This window comes from Dendropsophus ebraccatus, chromosome 12, assembly GCF_027789765.1.
Source record: "Dendropsophus ebraccatus isolate aDenEbr1 chromosome 12, aDenEbr1.pat, whole genome shotgun sequence".
NCBI lineage: Eukaryota > Metazoa > Chordata > Amphibia > Anura > Hylidae > Dendropsophus > Dendropsophus ebraccatus.
This window is the reverse complement of record NC_091465.1, coordinates 25,838,751-25,858,471: the sequence shown is the minus strand read 5'-3', so window position 1 is coordinate 25,858,471 and position 19,721 is coordinate 25,838,751. Positions and strand designations below refer to the sequence as shown.

Below are 19,721 nucleotides of genomic sequence, written 5' to 3'. Positions count from 1 at the left end.
CCATTCCACCCTCCTTTTCCCCCTCTACTCCTCCCCTTTCCCTCCCCTTCCCTTCCCCCTCTCTCCCTCCCTTCATCCCTATCTCCTCCTCTTTCCCTATACGAGTATATACTTTTATTAGTATTCGCTTATCCCCCCCTTTTTTTTTTTTTTTTTTTTTTTTTTTTTTCTCTTTTCTTCTCTCTCCTCTCTCTTCTGCCCTGCCCCCGCTGGGGTTCCCTTACCCTCTCTGGCCTTATGCCGCCCCCCCCCCCCTTTTTTTTATTCTTACTTTAACAGTATAGTGGGAGTCGCTACCGGAAGTTAGGTGTATATTATGGTTCGTAGGTTGGGTAGATTGGGTTGCCCTCATGGGAAGAAGAGAGGTCCAGAGGCCAAGAGGATGGCATCAGAGTGCAGTCTAGCACTCCATGTCATGGCCTATGTTGGGTCATACTTGTGTCTGACCATGTTCTCGCTAGCCGAGGCAAGTTGTGTTTCAGTTTCCGAATTATGGGTGTTATTTTTTGGGAGTTATGCTGTTCATGGGTGGGATAGGGTGGGGTGCTCACGTCCAATGAGGGAATTTGTTCTGTACTTGTGCCTAATGCCTATTTTTCCTTCTAATTATGGTTAGATTGGTGACATGGAATGTCAAGGGCCTCAGGTCCCCTCACAAAAGGAATATGATATTGCGTCACCTGAAGAGGTTCTCCCCCGATATTGTCTTCCTGCAGGAGACCCATTTGCCGGAGGAGGACTTCTTCCGGATGAAAAAATCCTGGGTAGGTGAGGTCTACGGTTCTCCTTCAGTTGCTCACAAAGCTGGAGTGCTGATTCTTGTTCATAAAGCTTTCAGGTACGAGATATGTCAATCTTGGTCGGATCCTGAGGGTAGGATCTGCAAACTTCACATTAGAACCGCTACTGAGGATCTCCTGCTAATGAATGTTTACGCCCCTTCGGAGGCCAATGCTAGATTCTTTGCTACCCTGACAGACACCGTCTTGCAGGAACAGGTGTGTAACAAGATCATTGGGGGCGATTTCAACGCGGCAATGTGCCATGCGGAGGATAGGAAGTCACAAGGACCTGTGAGCATACCTCCGAGGTCCAGGGATCAGGCTCTCCCGGGGTGGGCGGGGGCGGCGGCAATGGTGGACGTGTGGAGGTTAGCCAATCCTGACTCTCGAGAATATACTCACTTTTCTTTTCCACACAACTCTTGGTCCAGGATTGACTACCTCTTCGCGTCTCAGTCCCTTCTTCCGCGAGTGAAGGAAGTCAGGATAGAAGATTTAGTTATATCAGATCATGCCCCAGTGCTTCTACACCTTCATGACATGATCCCTAGGGGGACGGACTACATCTGGCGTTTCCCCTATGGTATCGCTAGAGATGAGAATTTCCAGGATATTTTAAAAGGGTGGTGGTTGGATTACCAATCTACTAACGCTGAGCATGTAACATCCCCCCAGTTATACTGGGATGCGGCAAAATCCGTACTTAGGGGCCGCATTCTTTCGTATGTTCAGGGTCTTAGGCGCAAGACGAATGACCACATAACTGATCTTAGCTCTAAGCTTAGACTGGCGTATGCTGCTTTTCTCTCCTCTCCTACCACGACGAATAGGGAGAAGTGGCAGACGACCCGGGCGGCATACGAAGGCTGGATGGAGAGGAGAGAGAACATTAATAGGTCGCACTTTGAAGCCACTCTGTTCCGCTATGGGAATAAACCAGGGCGGCTTCTGGCAAGGTTGGCCAAGGGTAAATTCCCTACCCATCACATACACGCTCTCAAAGACGCCTCTGGAGTAGCTCACACGCATCCGGCCAAGATTAATATGATCCTGAAAGACTTTTATGCCTCATTATATTCTGACACCCAGACTGGAAGGAGCTCGGAACGTGATTGGCTGGCAGACAACGTGATGCCATACATCACGGATAGTGATAGGGCATTGTTAAATGCTGATATTACACTGGAGGAGATCAGTAGGACAATAAAATCTCTTAAGCCAAACAAAGCTCCGGGCCCAGATGGCTACACCGGAGACTTTTATAAATTGCTGGCTGGTGAGGTGGGTCCGGCCCTTAAGACGCTTTACAATTCCTATCTGCAGGGGTCCTCTATATCCCGGGATATGAACACTGCCTACATTAAAGTGTTACCTAAACCAGGAAAGGATCTTGCCTCTCCTGGGGGATATAGGCCCATTTCTTTAATTAATATAGACCTCAAGATTGTTTCCAAAATAATGGCTGATCGGTTAGCCACCCTGCTTCCTCATATCATATCCCCTGTCCAGGCAGGATTTGTGCAGGGTAGATCGGCAGTGTCTAATCTGCGCAAGGTTATCAGCGTCCTGGATGAGGTCCATTTACACCCTGACTCACACCCCTCCCCCGCTATATTGTCTATTGATGCTGAAAAAGCTTTTGATAATGTACGGTGGGAGTGGGTGTGGGCAGTTATGGACAAAATGGGCTTCAGGGGGGAGTTTATGACCTATTTAAGGGTTCTCTATGCCTCGCCAGTGGCGAGAATCAGTACACCAGGTTTTCTCTCTTCTTTTTTTACCCTGGAGAGGGGGACGAGACAGGGATGCCCCCTGTCACCACTGCTGTTCAATATAGCCCTGGAGCCGCTGTCTAGGGCCTTGGCACAGCATAATGGCATAAGTGGCATCAAGGTGGGGGGCATTCCTGTTAAACTCGCCCTTTTCGCGGATGATCTGTTGCTTTTTCTAGAACGCCCTCATAGGGATCTGAAAACTGTATTTGACTGCTTGGTCGATTTTGGGACTTGCTCGGGGTTCCGTGTCAATGTGAGTAAGAGTATCCTGCTGGACCTTTCAAAAGGCCAAAGAGGCTGTTTTGATATCCCCGTGACGGTTACGCGGTCCCATTTTAAGTACTTGGGCATCCTAATTAGTCCCCAACCGGGGCAACTTTACCACCTCAATTACCCCCCCCCTCATCCAGTCCATCCTACATGATATGGACAAATGGCGGACACTTCCACTACCTATCATGGCTAGAAGTCACCTTCTCAAAATGCTTGCATTTTCCAGGCTGCTCTATCCGATGCAGACCTTGCCTATCCTGTTGAGACATACAGACATAACTAGACTAAATTCTGCCTTTGTAAAATTCATCTGGAGGGGGAGACGCCCTCGCATATCACTGAAGAAATTGATGCTATTCCGAGATCAGGGAGGCCTCAATTTCCCAGATGTGCGTTCTTATAATTTAGCATGTTTGCTGCGCCATGGGGTGGACTGGATGAGGGGTGAGGGGCCTTACTCTAATGTGGAGTTGGAGGCTGCAGCGGCAGCGCCCTGGTCACTGCGGGCTGTCCTGTTCACTAAATTATCTGCAGTCCCAAGATCGATCAAACAGAGTCTCTTGCTCAGGGACTCTATCATGGCCTGGAGGTCATGTCTTAGGGGGATGGGTCTGCCCTTTCTGATTGGTCGGATGATGCCCTTGTGGTCACACCCAGAACTGCACGAAGCGGTACTAAATTCATTTCATACAGTATGGAAGGACAAAGGAATACTAACGGTCCAGCAGCTGCTTCATCCCACTGAACACAGGTACATGTCCTTCACGGAAGTGAGGGACAAATACGGAGTAGGGCCTGGACATTTCTTGCTGTACAATCAGATCATGGGGTTTTTAAAAGCCAGGCTGGCTAACGTATCCTCACTATATCAGGCTAATTTCACTCAGGATCTGGTCCAAACTGAGAATCATATCCACTCACTATCTCGTATCTACTGGAACCTCAGGATGGTATCTTCTAAGAGGTTCGCACAGGGCATCTTCTCTTATTGGGAATCCAGGTTCCCCAGGACGGATCTGAGTGAACTTATCTTGGAAGGGTGGGCTTCAGTGCGCAAAGCGATAGTTGGGGAGGTCTGGAGGGAAACCCAATTTAAAATAATGCACCACGCAACCTATGGATTTTCCTTTCCAAAAACCGTTACCCATCCAGAAAGAATAGAAGCCTGTCCAAACTGCGCAGAGAGGGGCACTGACTTACTACATGGTCTGGTCACCTGTCCGTTCACGAGGCGTTTCTGGCTATCTCTCAAGGATCTGCTAAGGGAGAAGCTCCGTATCTCCCTCTCCTTAGACCCTTCCTTTTTGGTCCTACATGTGTCGCCGGGGGACGGGGAGGTCACCAGACTGACCCATGTATTTGTATTGGTCGCAAAAAGATGCCTTCTTGCACGGTGGCTGGTGCAATCAATGCCCACTTCTACGGACGTAGTAGATCAAGTTAAGAAGTATATGATCTGGGACCAAATGGAGGTGCTGAGATCTAAGGACAAACTGGCAAAGGGGTTCTTTAAAAAATGGAAGACGTTTATCCTTTCCTTTTTGTCCAGAGAGGAAATTGTTTATATCATGACGCCCTTCCAGAGCACAAGGTGGTACATGAGGAGGGATGTGGCAGGCACTCTAGGAAGGCTGAAAGTGTGAGGAGGTTATGATGCCTTTGGATAATGTAGCTGGCGCGTAGTTATATAAATTGGACGTGAGCACGGGGGGGGGGGGGGGGGGGGGGAGGAAGGGGGGAGGGTAGAGTTCTAATTAGCTGTATACAGTTACACCTTTGTAATGAGAAACGTGTTGACTTCTCTAGAAGGCAACAAGTCAGCGGTCCGGCTGGATTGCTTAAGTCTAGGCTTCCTTTTCCGGCCGTGAATCTACTCCCATACACACGGTTAAAAATGTTGTATCTTTTGTTATACTGTGAGTGGCGAAGTGTTTGATTCGCCCTATTTGTATTTGTATTTCGAAAATTCTTGAAAATAATAAAAAAGAATTAAAAAAAAAAAAAAAACTGCATCTTGGGTAGTGATCCTCCTGCCAGCAGCTGATCATTGTCTGATAGAAGTGCAGGGAAAATACCATTGTGCAGGGAAAATACCATAAAAGTTAATAACCATCTTATCCATGAGCTGTATCTGGTATTATAGGCTGTTTAGCTCATTTATGGTGCGTTTACACAGACAGATTTATCTGACAGATCTTTGAAGCCCAAACCAGGAACAGACTATAAACAGGGATCAGGTCATAAAGGAAAGACTGGGATCTATCCTCTTTTCAAATCCATTCCTGGCTTTGGCTTCCAAAATCTGTCAGATAAATCTGTCTGTGTAAACGCACCCTTAGAAAACCTACTTTCATATCTCCTGTTAGGTGACACTTAGGGCCCTTTTACACGGAAAGATTATCTGACAGATTATCTGCCAAAGAGTTGAAGCCAAAACCAGGAATGGATTTGAAAAGAGGAGAAATCTCAGGCTTTCCTTTATTACCTGATCTCTGTTTATAGTCCATTCCTGGCTTTGGCTTCAAATCTTTGGCAGATAATCCGTCAGATAATCTTTCCGTGTAAAAGGGCCCTTAGTTAAAAAGGTTAGCCAGGGTTTAAAAAAATAAAAGATCATCTACTTTCTTGTAAAAACAGCACCACCCTTGTCCTCGGGTTGTGTATGGTATTAAAATTCAGCTGCATTCAATCCAATCAAACTAAGCTGCAAAACCCACACCCAAACAGAGGACAGGAGAGGTGCTGTTTATGAAACATGGTGTAAAGTAAAACTGGCTCAGTTGCCCCTAGCAACCAATCAGATTCCACCTTTCATTTTCCAAAGAGTCTGTGAGGAATGAAAGGTGGAATCTGATTGGTTGCTAGGGGCAACTGATCCAGTTTTACTTTACACCATGTTTGATAATCTCCCCCTATTGATTTAGATGAGAAATGTGTAATGGAGGAGGAGTGCTGTGACCATCACCTATTGTATACGGCATGATCCTATCTTATCCATACACCTGAATCACCTTTCATTGTAATCTCATCTGGGATGATAACATGACTGCTAAGAGTCTTCTCCACTCAAAAGGAAGTGTCAGCTTAGTATTAGGATTAGTGACCAGAATGAAAACTGCATGATTTTAGGAAAAAAAGAAAAAGAGATTGATTGATTTTGTTAAAAAAAAAGGAGAGAAAAGAAAGAAAACAGCGCCACACCTGTCCTCAGGCTGTAGGTGGTATTACAACTCTGCTCCATTCACTATAATGAAACTGAACTGCAATACCAAACACAAACTGGACAAGAGTGGTGCCGTTTTTGGAAGAAGTCAGATATGGGTTTTTTTTTGTTGGTTTAATCCTGGATAACCCATTAAAAAGATAAAGAAATGCATTAAAAAAAAACAAAACAAAAAAAACAACAATTTTTTAAGTTTTCATGTTCCTGCATACATTGACCTATAACAATCCTCCATAAGGGTGCGTTCACACGTAAAGGATCTGCAGCAGATTTTATGGTACAGATTTGAAGCTGAAGATTCAAAGCAAATAAAATCTGGACCATTAAATCTGCTGCGGATCTGCTGCAGATCCTGTATGTGTGAACGCACCCTAAAGGGGGGGTTCACACCTACAGGATCCGCGGCAGATCTGCAGCCGATCCGCAGCAGATTTGATGGTGCAGATTTGATGCTGTGTTCAGTTATTTAAATGAAATCTGCTGCAGATCCGCTGCAGAAAATAAGCTGCGGATCCAGTAAGTGTGAACGTACCCTAAAGGAATTTGAATATAGCTGACCCATATCGGGGTGGCTTCCCCTTTAACATGTCTGTTCTTTGTAGTTGTAAGTAGTTGCTGGCAGCCTCCCTGTACACACAGCCATTGTGTTTGCAGCGTACACTGGACACATACCAGCTAAACTTCATCAACAATTAGATGTGTTAATGGTAATAATAATGAGGTTACATAACGCCGCAAATACGACCAGTCTCGGCCTTCTCTCGATTTTTCCATTCAATCAGCCAAAATGTCATTATGGTCTGTGGAAATGAGACTGGCGGCAGATCCAGAGCCAGAAGTTTATTCATTTACTATGTTTTTCCAAGACCTGTCTACACGAATAGCGAACAGATGAGCGTAGCCGGACTCCAGGACAGACAAGGATTTTTCAGGAATTCACAAGTAACACTCATTATAGTTTTATAACCGTTTGTGATATATTGTGTAACACTGAGGAGTCTGGTACTTCCATACTGCATCCTCACTTTTAAATTAGTGTTACAATTTTTGGATAATTCTGCTCCCTGGGTATTACCACAATGTAGTCTCACAACCACTTTTTATATTATAGCTTGCTCAGCAATCTGCTGATTGTAACTATGGAGCACACATTGCCTGCAGTGGCCACTACAGGTGAAATCTAGTATTACATGGCAGGCATTCAAATGAAAAGCCAACTATGTCATCTGTCTGAATCCTTGATGAGTACTTGTCATCAAAAATAACTTTTGACATGTCATCAGCAGTGAGACCCGCTGTGATCAGGAGATGTAGTCAGGGAGAGAGAGCGCTGCAGCCTCGTAGACTTACATTGTGGGAATTAGCCATTACGGAGATTTGGCTGGAGAGTGGATGGCATGGCTGCTGCACTCTCTCTGGCTATATCTCCTGAGCACAGTGGGTCTCAGCATTGAGACTCCCTGTGATCAGTAGATGTATCCGGGGAGAGAGCGCTTCACCGTCGTAGACTTATGGTGTGTTTAAACAAACAGATTTATCTGACAGATATCTAAAAGATTATTGAAGCCAAAGCCAGGAACAGACTATAAACAGAGATCAGGTCATAAAGGACCTCTTTTCAAATCCCTTCCTGACTTTGGCTTCAATAATTTGTCAGATAAATCTGTCTGTGTAAACACACCATTACACTGTGGTAATTATCTATTACGTAGATATGGCTGGGAAGTGGATGGCACGGCTGCCATGCTCTCTCCAGCTATATCTTCTGATCACAGCGGGTCTCTGCTGAGACCCTGTGTGATCAATAACTTATGACATGTCAAGAGTTATTTTTGGCGACAGGTACTCAACTTTTACACATCGATTTTCAACAGCCGTAGTTTGATACTCAAAATAACGGCCGCTGTTTTGAGTATCAAACAACGGCCATGGTTTAGTATGTTTTGGTAGCTGCCATTGCAATGACGACTGTCAGAACATTGTTCTACTACAAGACTTAGACTTCAATAAAAATGGCAGAACAAAAACGGACGTTATTTTAAATGCAAATGGCGTCTTTTATTTTACAGCATCTGAACATGGCCTAAATCTGTTATGGGCAACAATGCCACATTTTCAGACACCGTTTGATACCTGAGACTCAAACCCCCACTCCATATACCGCCTATACTCCCATATACCACCAGGAAACAAAATAATAATTTAGGGTGCGTTCACACCTACAGGATCTGCAGCAGATCCGCAGCAGATTTGTTGGTGCAGATTTAATGTTGTGTTCAGTTATTTAAATGAAATCTGCCGCGGATCCTGTAGGTGTGAACGCACCCTTATGGTGTATTTACCCCACAGAAAACGGAATTATGACCTACATGGAGTTATATATTATTGCAGGGCAACTTACCTGAAGAAGGGTCTGCAGGTCAGCGATGCATCAGTAACAGAATGGGAAAAAAAGAGGAGAGAGAAAAACTTCATGAGCAAACAATCAATATCAGTCATCAACATTTGGTGAGTAGACATTTCAATAAAAACACCCATCATCCCTTGCATGGAAAGAGAGAGAACTGCAGAGTTTATGCTGTCAATGTCACAGGTGCTGAGGGGTATCAGGGCTCCTCTTTACAATCCCAGTTTGCTGAACACATAAAAGAAGAGGAAGGATATGCAGAGCAGAAGGTGGAGCCAGAGACATAATTTGCATAATTTTCTTCCCAGAATTCTCAGTGGAGCATAAATGGCCTATAAGTCTCCATAAACCCTATGGTGCTCTCCTCAAGGAATAACACTGAGCTGAGAAACTAACTCTATATTTAGGTTCATATACATAAAATCCTAAACATATGTCTTTAGGCCAATTCTAAAGTATATTGTTACCGATGGGGTGGTTAGAAGTAATAAATAAGGATTGTTTTAATTATCTGCTCTGCAAATCGAACCTAATAGTATGTTCCCATATAGCATATACGTCGCAGATATTATGCTGTAGATATACACAGATCTATTCTCCTAGTATGATGAATACCATATATCAGATCCAGTGTGTGAGCGGGAGTGTGTGAACGCGGCCTGAAAAAGGGTCTCCCAGTCTAGAGAAAAAAGTTCAACAAATTACAATCTGATCTCATGGAAATAAAGGGCTGAACTGATTTACTAAAGCTGTCAGATCTATTGTCCACCCAGATGTCAGCGCACATTCACACAGACTAATGGCATCAGGATATACCAGTGCAAGAGAATTGTGTTCTGGGCTCCAGTGTTATCAGAAATACACATTAGATAAGAAGACAATGGATGGTGGAGAGAGAATAGAGATGAGGAGATTTAGGTAATAGAGTGAAACCAGACTTAGTGATAGTAATGGGTGATAATAGTTTGCACTGTGCACACTAGATATTGGCTTTAACAGGGTTATCCAGGATATTAAAAAAAAAAAAAAAAAACAGCGCCATTCTTGTCACCTGTTTGTGTGTGGTATTGCAGTTCCGTTCCATTGAAGTCTTGTTTTAATACTAAACACAACCTTAGGACAGGTGTGGCGCTGATTTTGGAACAAACCCCCTTTAAGTATAGCTATATTGAAACTTAAAGGGATACTTTGGCAAAAAAAAATAAAAAAATCTTTGAAACCATCTGGTGGGAGAAAGTTATACAGATTTGTAATTTACTTCTATTTAAAAATCTCAAGTCTTCCAGTACTTATCAGCTGCTGTATGTCCTACAGGAAATGGTGTATTCTTTCCAGTCTGACACAGTGTTCTCTGCTGACATCTCTGTTCATGTCAGGAACTGTCAAGAGCAAAAGAGGTTTTTTATGGGATTTGATGTTGCTCTGGACACTTCCTGACATGGACAGAGGTGGCAACAGAGAGCACTGTGTCACACTGAAAAGAATACACCACTTCCTGCAGGACATACAACAGATGATAAGTACTGGAAGACTTGAGATTTTTTAATAGAAGTAAATTACAAATCTATATAACTTTCAAACCAATTGGTTTGAAAGAAAAAAAATCTTTTGCCGGAGTACCCCTTTAAAAATCCTTACTGATTAAAGGAAAGAGGAGAAGTGCTCACCTGAGCAATGTCTCTGTCAGCTTATAAACTTTCTATAGAGCGCTCAGCTGGGCATTACTCTAACTTTGTTTTAGTGAGGTCTCAGCGGCTGGAGCCAGGCTGATCTTAAATTCTGACTGGACACTCGTATTGTAATACCACACACAACCTGAGGACAGGGGTGGTGCTGTTTTTGTAATTCTTTTTTGTGTTTATTCTGCTTCTGGATAACCCCATTAATGCTTTCAGGTGTATGAGAGTTATAAGAGGTAAGGCCCTATTCCACGGGCGACAGTGAGCTATTAGCGCTCATTTGCTTCTCGTTTCTCGCTCGCTGCCACCGCTATTCCGCGCGGCTGCAGCGAGCGGGTGAGTGTGGGAGGGGCTGCAGGGAGCTGTGGTGGGGGGCTGCCCAGGTCATTGCTAGATCGTCTGGGCAGCCCATAGAGGATAGTGGCAGTCTGCTGCCGCCGCCCCTATTCCACGGAGCGACTGCAGCAGATCGCTGCTATCCTGGTTGTTTGTTTTTCAACATGTTTGAAAAACGAAAGACGCAATGATCAGCCGACATGAACGATGTCTGCTGACCGTTGCCTTCTAATCCACAGGACGATCGGACGAATATGCCCGATAATCGTTCTGTGGAATAGGGCCTGTAGTCCCCCTACCCTGTGGAGAGGGAATGGTAAGCAGATTGGTGGGGGGGGTGTCTGACCATTGGGACCCCCACTGATCTCAAAAACAGGAACCAGCCTCTCCCCGGAATAACCAGAGCACTTTATCCATTGTCTCTGAGGCCGCTATGTGTCTTTCGAAAGGTTTTTACTCTTACAATAAATTTGACTGTCTGATAACCCAGAGTATTTATTACCTCTGAGCCTATCAGGTTTTATTGCTAGCCAAACAACTGGAATTTTCCTGGACCTCTAAGGTGTAATGACTTATTGAGCGATATTGATCGGCTCTCTCCTAATGAATATTGGCTCACTCCAGGCTAATCTAGCTCATCAGTAAATCAATAGTAGAAGGGGATGATAGATTGTACGGCCAGGAGCTCGGAGCACTTACCCTTTGCTGGATGGTGGCGTGCTTGTGCTCCATCTCTCTCTTCTCCACAGCCGAGTCAATGACTAATTGGTCCAACTATAGAGAAAAACAATGGTGTTAACTACTAATAAATAGATTAGAAAATACTTTTTGAGTAATATTTTGTACAATATGGATCATAGCTTTATTCTAAAACACTGTATATTTGTGTATTCTTAGTATTGGGCAAATCACTCTGCATTTCAGTCCTATATTTAGTGAGTATTTTGAGAAAACCCTGACATACATGCATACCAGTTTACTAAAAGAGCTGTAAAACACCAGCAAAGTACCGGAGCTTACTGCATAGAGTTTTATTTTTCAGTTCAATGTCTAAGATGCATGCAATCAGCTCCCCCTAGTGGTGGCTTTAGGCAGCTAGAATATTATTGGGTATCCAGGCAAAATTTACAATCATTACAATCAGATCAGTGGGTGCCTGGGGGGTAAAAAAGTATCTTGACATATTCCGCAAAAACAGATACTATATTAGCCTATGGGGAATGAAAGTCATGGTATGCGTCACATAGGACACATTAGTGACATCATCATCTATTTATGGAGCATTCAGATCCAGAGAAGCAGGAAGCTCCTGTATCTCCTTTTCCTGGGTTTCCTCCAGAGCGGTGGTTCTACAGACAACCACCTGACTTTTGGATTGAAAGTGTGTGTCTGATGGCTGTCAGCAGTACCACCACCCTGCAGGGAGACAGGAGGAGAATAACTGACTACAGAGCTAAACTACCCAGCTTACTAGGGGAGTCCTGATGGTATAACCATATGTTTACTGTTCATATATGGACAACTACATGACTGGAGCTTGCTCAGGGCTTTCTCCTTGGCACAACATATCCCACTCTAATCCTTTGTAGTGGGCTATGCTTTTTTTCTTCAGAGAAATACATTGGGAGTCCTTCAACATATACCAGGTAGCAATCCAGACCTAGGCAGAAGACTTAAAATGACACTGTCACCCCCTTTGTGCATTCTGACATCTCTACACAGGTGTAAAGGGTAAATTTAGCGGTTTTCATACCTCATTTTATATCATACGTCATGGTGCTTGTACACCTGAATGGTCGCTAGTGATGTACTGCTTTACAACCCCATGGAACTATATCTACTCCATTGTCAGCTGTTCCTTTGTACTCACATCTCACAGACATGTACAACCTGTGAGACGTGTTAGAGCCCTATTACACGAGACAATTATCATGAGAAAAATCTGAACCTAAAAATTATCGTTAATTGTTTACTAATCATTCGCTGTAATTCCAAATTCGTTCGCATTTGTTCACTAATCGTTGAGTGTGATTGCGCATTGTCCAGTGTTTTGCTGGGATCAGAAGGAGTAAACGATCATAGTAACGATCACAATAACGATTGTAGCAACAAACGTAACTAACGACCATTGTTCTGTGTAATATAAGTGAACGATTTTAGGTTAACGATCGTTAGTAATTTATCGTTAAAAATCGCTCCATTCAATAGGGGCCCTATTCCATGCGACGATTATCTTCGGATAATTGTTAACAATAAATGATCTCAAACGACCGCTATTGCCAACAACCTGAAATCGTTCATCCAATTACACGAACAATGATCGTTACTTATGATCCTTCTTGCGGTTGTCTTGTCGTCGCTATTGCGTTTGTCGCTACTGCGAATGACCAAACAACGTCTTATTCCATGCGAACGATTTGCGAACGAGCAACAATGAAAATAGGTCCAGGTCTTATCAAGCGATCAACGATTTCTCGTTCGTCGTTTAATCGTTAACTGCTATTCAACCGAGCGATTATCGATTAGTTCTGAACGATTTAACGATTATCTGAACAATAATCGTCCTGTGGAATAGGGCCCTTAGAGTACATAGACCCCTAGCAGTCTAACCGGTACCTTTTATAGATAACAGGGACGAGCCAGGTCACAGAACTAGAAAATCTTGTGGTGACCCGACCATTCCTTTATAAGCCAAGCCCTGTTCAATCTACTAACATGGTTCAGGCTCCATTCAGACCCCATTCTGTATATGTCAGTAACATATACTGTGACGTGTTCGCAGTATACTGTATATTAGACTGAACTCAGTCTAATAGTAACTACATTCGGTCCATTTCCCAAGCATATACAGTTTCTACGTGGGGCTCAAAAGTGCGGCAGACCACACGTTTGACTCCTGAACCAAAACAGTATACATATAGGATACAGACCGAATATAGTCACTATCATAGTACACTTGGTCCATTAGAGTCTATGGTTTTGCCGCAAACACATCACAGTATACGTCAGCAAACCTTTTTGATGGATTGATGACGTATACCATCACGTATCTGGTCCTTTACAGTCATGACCTCTATGACAGGATCAAGTGGAACCTGATGCATAAAAATGGAGACGATTTCCAATGTTTTTGACTGTCATCTAGACCAGGGGTGTCCAACTTTTGGCCCTCCAGCTGTTGCAAAACTACAATTCCCATCATGCCTGGACAGCCAAAGCTTTAGCTTCGGCTGTCCAGGCATGATGGAAATTGTAGTTTTGCAACAGGTGGAGGAGCCAAGAGTTTGACACCTGTGATCTAGACTAGACTAAAACAGAGGATCCCATCTCCAAGAACCTCATGTATCTAGCTCTTTTAATCACCATGGATGTACACAGCTTAAAGTGTCACTGTTTTTTTTTTTTGCAGAAATCAAGAGGCGATTTAAAAAAAAACTTTGCAATAGGCAAATATGCCATTATCAGCATACAAAAAGACTTTCCTCAGGTGCCCTCCCCCCTCCTCTCTCTCATTCACTGCTCATTATCAGGAAATCTAGACTCTTTTACATCAGTCGGGCCCTGTGTAACCTATGGAGAGAGGAGGAGGGAGATTAGTCGCCAGCAGAGAGCAGAGAACAAAGGATTACACAGTGGGATCTGTGTGAAAGCTGGTATTCAGAGGTCAGTGCTGACTTCAGAGGAGATGATGTAGCTGTAAATTAACTCTTTGTTGTCCAGTTTTGGTGCCTCATCTCCCTCCACCCCTCCCCTCTCCATAAGAGAACCATGAAGACAGGGGGGAGAGCTTCAAACTGTTTTTTCATGATAAAAATGCATTTTTCGGCTAATAAACCCAATTACAAAGGTTCTTAAAATCACCTGTACTATTGATTTCTGCAAAAAAGATTTAAACGACAGTGACACTTTAATCATTGCGACAGTCACTATGTTCGGCCACAGTATCAGACCACGGGCGGCTTCTCCGAACACCATCCTGTATACTCTCCTAAGGTTCTTGCGCAACAGACGCTTTCCAACGCGCTGGAAAATGTGTAACAGGATAAGGCCCATTACATGCAAGAACCTAGAAGATGATGCTGAGATATGATCCCCGGTGGAGTCCACGCACCTCTGAAGCCAGCTTCTTCATGTACGGATTCAGCTCATTTAGTAAACTATATCCTTGCTGGAAGAATGTGTATTGGGCATGCATGAATGACAACATCTGTGGAAGGGAAAAAAAAAACAGAGGTCAAATGTTCAGTGCAGATAAAAGCATGTATTTAATGAAAACCATCCAAATACTATACAGTTATTACAGTTTACTCCAAAGAAATGTCAGTTTTCATCTTTCCTGCATACACGGTATGGAGCTGTGCTTAACATACAAAGGGCCCAAGATCCTCTGCTGCCCCACACAGGGCCATAGAGTTAAAGGGGTCATGCCTCTAAATAATCCCAGAAACTATAAGCAAATAATAAAGTTTCATCCTACAAGAAATCACCAGCGATGTTCTTTTATCTGTGGAAAACCTGGTAGTAGGTCATAAAGGGGTTATCAGAAAGTTATATAGATTTGTAATTTACTTCTATTTAAAAATCTCAAGTCTTCCAGTACTTATCAGCTGCTGTATGTCCTGCATGAATTGTTGTTTTCTTTTCAGTCTGACACAGTGCTCTCTGCTGTCTCCTCTGTCCATGACAGGAACTGTCCAGAGCAGTAGCAAACACCCATAGAAAACCTCTCCTGCTCTGGACAGTTCCTGACATGGACAGAGGTGGCAGCAGAGAGCACTGTGTCAGACTGAAAAGAAAACAATCTTTTTTCCAGGACATACATCAGCTGATAAGTACTAGAAGACTTAACATTTTTAAAGAAATAAATGTAAAAAAAATCTATATAACTTTCTGACACCAGTTGATTTAAAAGAAAAAGATTTTTGCTGGATAACCCCTTTAAATTTCTGTACAGAGCCACTACAAGGAAAATGATGCATTGCATGGTGCCTGTTCATATTAGGTTTTCTGTGTAATGCAGGAAATCATAAATCCTCCAGAGGGAGGGACACTCTTTATAATCCCTCTCCAAGAGAGAAGGATATTGAACAGAAGACAGGGGTCCCCCACCAGATCTCTTATATGAATGTGTAAACTGAAAGCACCTTTAAAGGGATTGCGTCATCAGAAAATGACCAAATGTTTAAATAAAGTTTTAATTTTATTGATTTTATTTTGGCGTTTAGGACTAATAATAGGTTGACACTTTCAGAGTTCTGTAAAGAAACATTTTCAGCCGTCTCCTCTATATCATCATAGACCAGATTAAGGAGAAAGGTGACACCAGTGTATAGCTAGGACGGGATCAAGGCATTCACAATAGTTGATGGCCACAGCGCCTCTCCTTTCCCATCCTGCTCAATGCACAGGTCACAAAGCATGCCTAGGAATCCCCCCCCCCCCCCCCCCGCCAATTATTTCCTATATCTATGTAGCCGCTATAAAAGCCACTCTCTAAATGTTGTCAACAGAGCAGAGGAGAAGCTCCTGTAATATACAAACAATATAACAATACAAAAAAAAAAAAGAAGAAGAAAATAAAAAGAAACCGATTACAAAAAAGATCATGTGTCAGTATCTGGCACTAATCATAAAAATAAAAAAAAAACTAAAATCCCCTTTAAATGACATAAATCCTGGCAGCCTACAGCCACCACTAGGGGGAGCTCAATGCATATAGTGTTAAACTCAACATAAGGGTCTTATGAAGTGGAGGCAGCAGACCGCCACTTGCCTCAATGGATCTAAAGATCGTCCAGGCAGCCTCCCCTGCAGCTCCCCGCTTGATGTCTGTGCGTGTAATAGCACAAACAGCGAGCAGGGGGCAAGGAGGAAGTGAGCCCTGACAGGTCATTGCTTGCTTCCTCTTGTAGATCGGGCCATGTAATAGGACCCTATGCTGTATGCAATAACTCCCCCTATTGGGGGCTGCATATAATTGCTACGTCTATATCTAGCATTATAGCTATAGGGTGTGAACACACTCATGCGCAGCAGATCAGCAGCAGATTTGATGGTGCAGATTTGATGCTGTGTTCAGTTATTTACATCAAATCTGCTGCGTATCTGCTGTCTATCCGCAGCAGAAAATTCACTGCGATACGGTGTGTGTGAAGCTACCCATAGAGTGCATAATAATCCTGAACTAGAGGGTACAATTGAGCAAGATCTGCAAGAAAATGGTGCAATCCTTATGTTAAAGGACTAGTTCACCCTAAAAAAAAGTTCTTTCAAATCAACTGGTCCCAGAAAGTGCCAGTGATTTGTAACTTACTTCTATTTATAAAAAAAAAAAAATCTCAAGTCTTCCAGTACTTCTCAGCTGCTGTATGTCCTGCAGGAAGTGGTGTATTCTCTCCAGTCTGACACAGTGCTCTCTGCTGCCACTTCTGTCCATGTCAGGAACTGTCCAGAGCAGTAGCAAATCCTCATTGAAAGACTCTCCTGTTCTCCAGACAGAAAGAATACACTACTTCCTGTAGGACATACAAAAGCTGATAAGTACTGGAAGCCTTAAGATTTTTTAATAGAAGTAAATTACAAATCTCTGCCACTTTCTGGAACCAGTTGATTTAAAAGATTTTTCTCTTTTGGTGAACTACCCCTTTAATAAGGTGGCATCCCCTCCCTCTGTGAACCCCGCTGCCACTTAGTGAGCTGACATAGGCCACATGACATAGACCCCTGCAGCCATTGCTCTTTTACCCATATCTAGAACAGAGTCTATTTTTTTCAGGCCGTCCTAATTGGCACACTGGGGTCCACTTACTGGCACAACTCTTGTATAACTAGTCTGGCTCTACTAGGCCCCTGCACAGATGCCCCAATCAGTCTTGGTGACAGGTTTCCTTTAACAAGTCCCAGCAATGTGATTAAAAGGTCCATTTAGACTGACAATACACTGAATGGTCACATATGGTCCAATTACAGGTTTACAGCCATACTGGATATTGATTCAGGCTGCTGTTGTGTCACGTGGACGGGTCTTCTCACGTGTACTTTGTGTAATTTCTTAATTTCATGACTTCCCGGCTTCATGCATCATGGAAGTATCCATTGATGGGGAACCTTCGGCCCTCCAGCTGTTGCAAAACTACAACTCCCATTATGCCTGGCCTGGACAGCCGAAGGCTGTCCAGGCCAGGCATGATGGGAGTTGTAGTTTTGCAACAGCTGGAAGGCCGAAGGTTCCACATCCCTGGTTTAACACATCAATAGTAGATGAATACATCAAGAGCCGGGTCTCATTCTAATCAGATGAATCATGGAAAAGGCTGAATTATAGATGACATTTTACCTAGAGGAAAAAATAGGACGACAAGGCTGACAAGACTGCACAAGGACCCGGTATAGTACGCTATAAATACACACAGCGGGTATAAAAAAAGAAATGGCCTGCGGGAGCTACAGAGCGTCTCTCCTGCACACATGCGGAAAACCTGGAGGAGACTGGGAATAGGTTCCTATACAAAGGACTATTTATAGAGGTAGGAATGAAAACGCAACTTATACGTGAACACATTTGTCAGGAAGAGATGAGACATCAGATGTGAGAGTGCACTCAAAGCTGGAGAACTGCGAAGGGCTAAGACAAATCCTTAAAGGGGTACTCCGGCAAAAATATTTTTCTTCCAAATCAACAGTTACATAGATCTGTAATTTACTTGTATTTAAAAATCTCAATTCTTCCTATAGTTATTAGCTGCTGTATGTCCTGCAGGAAGTGGTGTATTCTTTCCAGTCTGACACAGTGCTCTCTGCTGCCACCTCTGTCCATGTCAGGAACTGTCCAGAGCAGTAGCAAATTCCCATAGAAAACCTCTCCTGCTCTGGACAGTTCCTGTCTCAGACAGAGGTGGCAGCAGAGAGCGCTGTGTCAGTATGGAAAGAAAACACCAGGACATACAGCAGCTCATAAGTACTGGAAGATAGGAGATTTTTAAATAGAAGTACATTATAAATCTGGATAACTTTCTGAAACTAGTTGATTTGAAAGAAAACAATTTTTTGCTGGAGTACCCCTTTAAAGGGGTATTCTAAAGTAAATTACTTGTTTCCTATGCTCAGGATAGAGGATAAGTGTCTGACCCTTCAGTATTTTAAGCGGAGCAATGAATTACGCATACTCGCTACCACTCAATTATCTACGGAGCTGACGGAAATCAGTGATTCAGTGGTGCACGTGCATGACTCGCTGCTCTATTCAAAAGAAGTGTCAGAACGCAGAGGGTCTGGCTGCTAGGGCCCCACCACAATCTCAAGAACAGGGAGCCAAGTCTTGTTTTGAAAAGAGTGGCGAATTGCGAACACACGGCGCTCCACTCAATGGAGTAATGTACTTAGCGTTCTCTGGCAGCTCCATAGACAATTTGGGGTTGCAAGATTCATCGCACCATTAAAAGCAAGCCCTGGCTCCCTGATCTTGACATTACAGGGGTCTCACCACTCCATTCATTGGGAGCAGAGTCTCTGGAGCAGCACACATGCTTAACCTAAGTCAGGAATGTCCAAACTTTTTTCGAAGAGTGCCAAATTTGATGAAGTGAACATGTGCGAGGGCCGACCATTTTGCTTGACATTCTTTGGACCATTAAAATGAATGCAAATAAACTTTTTTTTACAAAGTTTATTGAAAACGGCATACTTTTTATACTTAAAAAATCCCGGGGCACACCACCAACCAAAATGGCACAAAATGACACTAAAACAGTACATATTATACATATAGTTAATAATATAGATTCTAAATGTATTTATACTCACTCAGTGTGAAACCTGGGCCTGTTTCGATAAACACAAAAGGGATATCCCTGTTTCTCTCCCCCATCCCCATGTTTTTCTCCGCCCTGCTTCTTTCCCGTTTCTCCCCATCCGCATGTTTCTCTCCCCCATGCTTCTCTCCCCTGTTTCTCCCCATCCCCATGTTTCTCTGCCCCCTGCTTCTCCCCCATCCCCATGTTTCTCTCCCCCCTGCTTCTCCCTCATCCCCATGTTTCTCTCCCCCCTGCTTCTCCCTCATCCCCATGTTTCTCTCCCCCCTGCTTCTCCCCCATCCCCATGTTTCTCTCCCCCCTGCTTCTCCCCCATCCTCATGTTTCGTTCCCCCCTGCTTCTCCCCATCCTCATGTTTCTCTCCCCCCTGCTTCTCCCCCATCCCCATGTTTCTCTCCCCCCTGCTTCTCCCCAATCCCCATGTTTCTCTCCCCC

At 43.7% G+C, this 19,721-nt stretch overlaps 1 protein-coding gene across 6 annotated transcripts in view; it reads right to left on the bottom strand.

Annotated features, from left to right (window-relative positions):
• Positions 1 to 19,721, bottom strand: part of ACAP3 (ArfGAP with coiled-coil, ankyrin repeat and PH domains 3) — a 129,982-nt gene that overhangs the window by 35,080 nt on the left and 75,181 nt on the right. For 4 of the 6 annotated variants that reach the window (XM_069948760.1, XM_069948763.1, XM_069948764.1 and 1 more), the window contains exons 8-10: positions 14,587 to 14,682; positions 11,175 to 11,249; positions 8,455 to 8,466 (exon numbers count right to left, since the gene is read on the bottom strand). In XM_069948760.1, coding sequence (XP_069804861.1) covers positions 8,455 to 8,466; positions 11,175 to 11,249; positions 14,587 to 14,682 — 183 coding nt within the window. The remainder of the gene's footprint in view (positions 1 to 8,454; positions 8,467 to 11,174; positions 11,250 to 14,586; positions 14,683 to 19,721) is intronic. The other 2 variants (XM_069948761.1, XM_069948766.1) reach the window with 1 other exon arrangement.